Here is a 5,019-nt window from a genome sequence, read left to right on the forward strand (position 1 = left end):
GCAATACACCTAGATGGTTTAACGTTGGCGTGGTTGTAAAGCAATGCCTCCGCTAGAGGGCAGCGCAGAGTGGAGTGTTTCTGGATACAAACGTTGGTTGCACTGCCCCCTGGCGGTTTCTGGTGGTATTGTTTAGCACGGACTGGGCTGCGTCTGTTTCCTGTTGACATGTGATGTTGGATATACAGTCTATGTGTTGGAGCAGCAGCAGGTGGAAGTGGAGCAGAAAGTTTCTTACTGAGCTGAAAACTTCTGAATGAGGAGAAACAAATGAACATGATATTTAAATGTTGGATCCTGGGTTTGACCCTGATGATGATCTGCTCAGAAACTTCTCTCAGGTGAGTTCACATGTGACATTGACTTTCAATTATGTATAATTACAGATTATTTGTAATTATACATGTCTGAGGTGAAATAAGGATACAAATTAATTGAGCTAATGTTAAGATTCAAACGTTAGATTACATCACATTTATATATATGTTTTTTCAGTTATTGCATGTTAAGAGTTTTCTTGTGTCTGTAAAATAAAGTGCTGACATAAGCTTATTTCCTGTTGCCAATAAAGCATAGTTATACATTTTTATATTTACAGTTTAGCAGAGGGTTTGCAGTCAACACAGAGTTATAATTACACCAAGTATCACTCCATGGATGAGGTAAGAGTCTCATTTCAAATTGGACTTAAATCAATGTTGTTGTGCATTGTCACATATGTTTTTATTCTCTACTTTAAACTAGCACTGTAGTCTTTAAAGATTACAGGTGGACCTTGGTCAGAGAAAACTATAAATTCCGATATCGAAATAAATCACACTCATTAAAGTGCATTACAGATTTACAGGTGGATGGAGGAGGTGGAGCGTGCAAACCCAGAGCTGGTCTCCTCTGCTGTCTATGGACACACCTATGAAGGAAGAAACATCACACTGCTGAAGGTATTCAAAGCTTTTCATTTTTACCTACGTGTGCTTTTATTTTCAGCATAAGTTGTTAACATCAGAATTATATTGTGGGGTTTTATTAAAGCAACACTATGTAATTTTTACCGAGCAACAGCGCCCCCTGCTTGCAGTAGACATCATTGTCCAGCTCTGTCCAGTTCTGTGTTCCATGAGATGGTAAATCAATCCCTTCTAGTCTTATTTATTCATTATCAATATAGCCTTACCTCCTGATCCCCAACTGAGATCCTGCAAAGATTCATATTTATATTCACTCAACCTGCTTCAACTGCTTCTCCCTGATTTACTTATTTTCATTTAAAGCGACACCTGTTCACCCCGAGTTGTGCCGTGTTGTGTGTCTCCAGCTGGGACTGGGAAATGCCGAGGACCAACAGAAGAAGCTGATATGGATGGACTGTGGTATTCACGCTCGAGAGTGGATCGCTCCGGCCTTCTGCCAGTGGTTTGTTAAAGAGGTGTGCACACATCAACCTAATCACAATACTTTTACCTGGGCTGCGGTGGAATGCTCTTTATTTGTTGTGAAGGTTCCCAAGTAGGTGAACCAGTGTAAAGTATAAAGTGTTTTTTTTATGTTGTGGTCAAAAGGTGTGTTGAGGAAATTAGTTTTTCACCATTCGACACTCTGACCTTTGAGTATTTGAAATTCCTCCTTTGCTCAGATTGTGGATTCATATAAAACCAATAAGAAGCTGGAGCAGATGCTGCAGAACCTGGACATCTTTGTTACTCCTGTGATCAACGTGGATGGATATTTATTCACCTGGGCCAATGACAGTGTGAGTTTCCTCTTAATATGTCACTATTGTTACTTCTAAAACACTGTGAACATCCTTACTGTCATCATACTGTGTGTGTGTGTGTGTGTGTGTGTTGTTTTCATGTAGACTCGGCTCTGGAGGAAGTCCCGTTCCCCCCCTCCTGAGGGAAGTAACTGTTATGGTGTGGACCTTAACAGGAATTTTAATGCCAACTGGGGAAGTAAGTTATTTGACAAAGTTTTCTCAAGATTTAATTAAAAAGAATTACAATTAAATAAGTAACAACCAGTTACTCATGTTTAACGGGTTCAACAGTCAAAGTAAAATCATAATTTCTGACTTGGGCAGCAGCAACATTAGATGTCTGTCTGTAGACTGTATACAAAGATGGACGACATGACAGCTCCCCAAAAAGTGAGGCCAAAGTATCCTGATCACCTCCTGGTGGCTGGCTGCAGTATTGGTCATAAACCCCACCTCCTCCATGTTAATGGATGGGATATGGACTAAGAATGACACATCAACTGCAATTTTCTCAAAGATGAGATTCATCATCTGGTTTCATACAGCCAATGGTCTATAAACTTCACGTATTGTAAAACTAAACTTGACATTGATCTATAAAAACAAAATCCCTGAGCTGCAACTAGTGAGTTGATGTTCTTTGTTCCTTTCCTCAGTGGTTGGTGCGTCATTCAACAGTTGTGCACTCACATACTGTGGGAGGTCTGCAGGGTCCGAGCCAGAGGCTACAGCTGTGATGGACTTCGTTGGTAACAAACTTTTTGCATTGAAGTTCAGTAGAATGGCACTCAGTTATAAGACCACATTTAAAATCAGTAGATCTGTATTCATATTCGAATCTGTACCAAAAGACTTAGGAAGTTGATGATAACATATCATGGAAACATATAAATCATGAAATGCATTGATTTTATGAAAATCATCACTGACATCATTATTTAAGAATAGCTTTTAACTCTCTAAGCTGCTGTTCCTTGATGAGGTTCATGTTTTTAAGTCTTCTTCATGATTTTAATCCTATTTTTTGCTCTGCCCATCTCCAGGTGGGATGATTGACCAGACTCTGTGTTTCCTCACCATCCACTCGGCTGGGCAGCTCATTCTCATGCCCTACGGCCACCCGGAGATCTCTGCACCCAACCACAATGAACTGGTGAGTGTGTGTGTGCTTTTATTTATTGTATTTCAAGACTTTAAGATGAGAGATTCATGTGTTATGTGTGAGCTGTGCAGGTCTCAGTCGGCAAGGCAGCAGCAGCAGAGATGGAGAAGATTCATGGAATGACGTACACTGTTGGAACATCTCCACAAATACTGTGTAAGAGACACACACACACACACACACACACACACACACACACACACACTCTGACCTGAGCACTCATGTACACTGGCAAACAGTCTCTATCCTTCTGTCACTGCAGATCCGAACTCAGGTTCAAGTCGTGACTGGGCTCGTCTCATGGGCATCCCCTTCTCATACACCTTCGAGCTGAGGGACAAAGGTGAGTGGGACTTCAGTCACTTTCTCACATTATAGTTATCAGCCAAATCTGATCAGTTACTCAATGCTCCTCCAGGCGAGTTCAGCCACCTGCTACCGGAGGAGCAGATACAGCCGGCCTGTGAGGAGGCGTACGCAGGAGCTCTCTCCATCATCACATATGTTCACGACAAGACTTTCCCCGACTCCGTCCCCCCCAACGCTGCTGTCACCTCGGTGTCTGGGTTTGCTGTGATGATTCTGAGCACCATTATGTCTGTGTTACTCACTGCAGGGGTCTCAGAGTAAGACGGTGAAAATCTATTTGTTGGTAGAAGGAGATTCTGTCTTACAAGGGCACGCTGTAATGACAGAGCTTTCAACAGAAATATTTTATAATAATAATAAATCTGACAATTGACATCTGCGTAGATGTTCCCATCATCATTGTTTATTAATGAAATATATATGAAATAAATATATATATTTAATATTAATTTAAGGGAATTGCCCATTTTCAGTGAGTTGATGCTGCTGTTGTGCATGCTTTGCACAACAGGAGGCAGCATCGCTCTATTTAACACCTTCTGATCCATGTGAGGCTTCATCAGCATGGGCCTGATGGGGGGGGGGGGGGGATAGTTCATCTGAAAATTAAAATTCATACATCAACTACTCAGCACTATGTCGATGGAGCAGAGGGTGAAGTGTTGAGTTCAGAAAACACTGCTGGAGTTTCAGGGGTAAACAGTGTTTACTGAACAGTGTTGCAGCCAAATCAAATACAAGTGAAGTCAATGGTGAGTCCCTCTTCTTCAGACGTACAAAAAAAAACAACAGGAAGAAATAGTTAATAATAATGATAACTTTAATTATAAAGCACATTTCAACACAAAGTAAAAAAAAGTTAAGTCAGTTTTATAGAGGATATAGTAAGGACTAAATTCCAGAGATGTTGCAATGGCTACACACACACACACACACACACACACACACACACACACACACTGTAATTATACAATTGAGGTATAATATTAATTCCCAGCAGAAACTCATTAAATCTAACTGGTGCAACGATATTGTTGGGACCCTGCAGCAACAATTCCCTGGACTAATTCAGTCTCGGATCGATACAAAGCCAGTCACCGAAGGACATTAACACTGGCCACTGTGCTGGTTTCAGTGGGAGAGAATGAGGGAAAAGAAAAGAGACAATGGAGCGTTTCACAGGATTCAAGGTGGTTTTACTGGGATAGATTTTGATTACACATTTCCTGTAATGTTTCAATAACGAGGAGTTGAAATGTTAATCACGATCGGCTAAAGGGAAATGATAGTAATATGTTTATTCAGGGTTAAATATGTATTCATAAGGGGAAACAACACATGTAAACTCTCCCTGAATCCCCCCAGGAGGCAGCCAGGGTCCAACTTCCAGACGGTTCAGGTCCAAAGACCAGAAATCACCTTTTTTTGTGCTGAGACTATTGAGACTGCCAGCTCAGATTTGTCTGCTCCACGTTATTTTTCATGGACACAAGTGGGAAAAGGGAAACCTTAGTGCTGCTCTGTGTCCAAGATGATACCCCCAGTACACCGGCATGTTTCACCACTCATTTTGAAATACGTGAAGTCAATCATGGGCCTCCTCAGTTCCTCTAAAACACATGCTCACCCTTGCCACACACAGGGATAGAGATAAGGCTCCTGTGCCTTCGTTGCCAATCAATACGGATGAAACCAATTTTTACACAGTGTCGCTGATGATCGATGGGAGTTA

At 41.3% G+C, this 5,019-nt stretch overlaps 1 protein-coding gene across 1 annotated transcript; it reads left to right on the plus strand.

Moving 5' to 3' along the window:
- The first annotated feature begins 211 nt into the window (after window positions 1–211).
- Window positions 212–3,549, plus strand: LOC128456201 (carboxypeptidase O). Its single transcript, XM_053440291.1, has 11 exons — window positions 212–341; window positions 599–662; window positions 840–941; window positions 1,316–1,426; window positions 1,634–1,750; window positions 1,859–1,952; window positions 2,413–2,505; window positions 2,800–2,909; window positions 2,990–3,074; window positions 3,181–3,261; window positions 3,337–3,549. The coding sequence occupies exons 1-11, from the start codon at window positions 271–273 to the stop codon at window positions 3,546–3,548; spliced, it is 1,140 nt and encodes a 379-aa protein (XP_053296266.1). The 5' UTR covers window positions 212–270; the 3' UTR covers window position 3,549.
- Window positions 3,550–5,019: the final 1,470 nt, after the last annotated feature.

This window comes from Pleuronectes platessa, chromosome 14 (assembly GCF_947347685.1).
Source record: "Pleuronectes platessa chromosome 14, fPlePla1.1, whole genome shotgun sequence".
In the NCBI taxonomy this organism is placed as follows: domain Eukaryota; kingdom Metazoa; phylum Chordata; class Actinopteri; order Pleuronectiformes; family Pleuronectidae; genus Pleuronectes; species Pleuronectes platessa.

What these genes read in the sequence shown, in the direction of transcription:
- LOC128456201 (XM_053440291.1), top strand. Translation starts at nt 271, where the DNA reads ATGAACATGATATTTAAATGTTGGATCCTGGGTTTGACCCTGATGATG. An exon ending in GCCAGTGGTTTGTTAAAGAG is followed by an intron (nt 1,427 to 1,633) that starts GTGTGCACACAT and finishes TCCTTTGCTCAG; the next exon opens with ATTGTGGATTCATATAAAAC. An exon ending in CACCCAACCACAATGAACTG is followed by an intron (nt 2,910 to 2,989) that starts GTGAGTGTGTGT and finishes TGAGCTGTGCAG; the next exon opens with GTCTCAGTCGGCAAGGCAGC.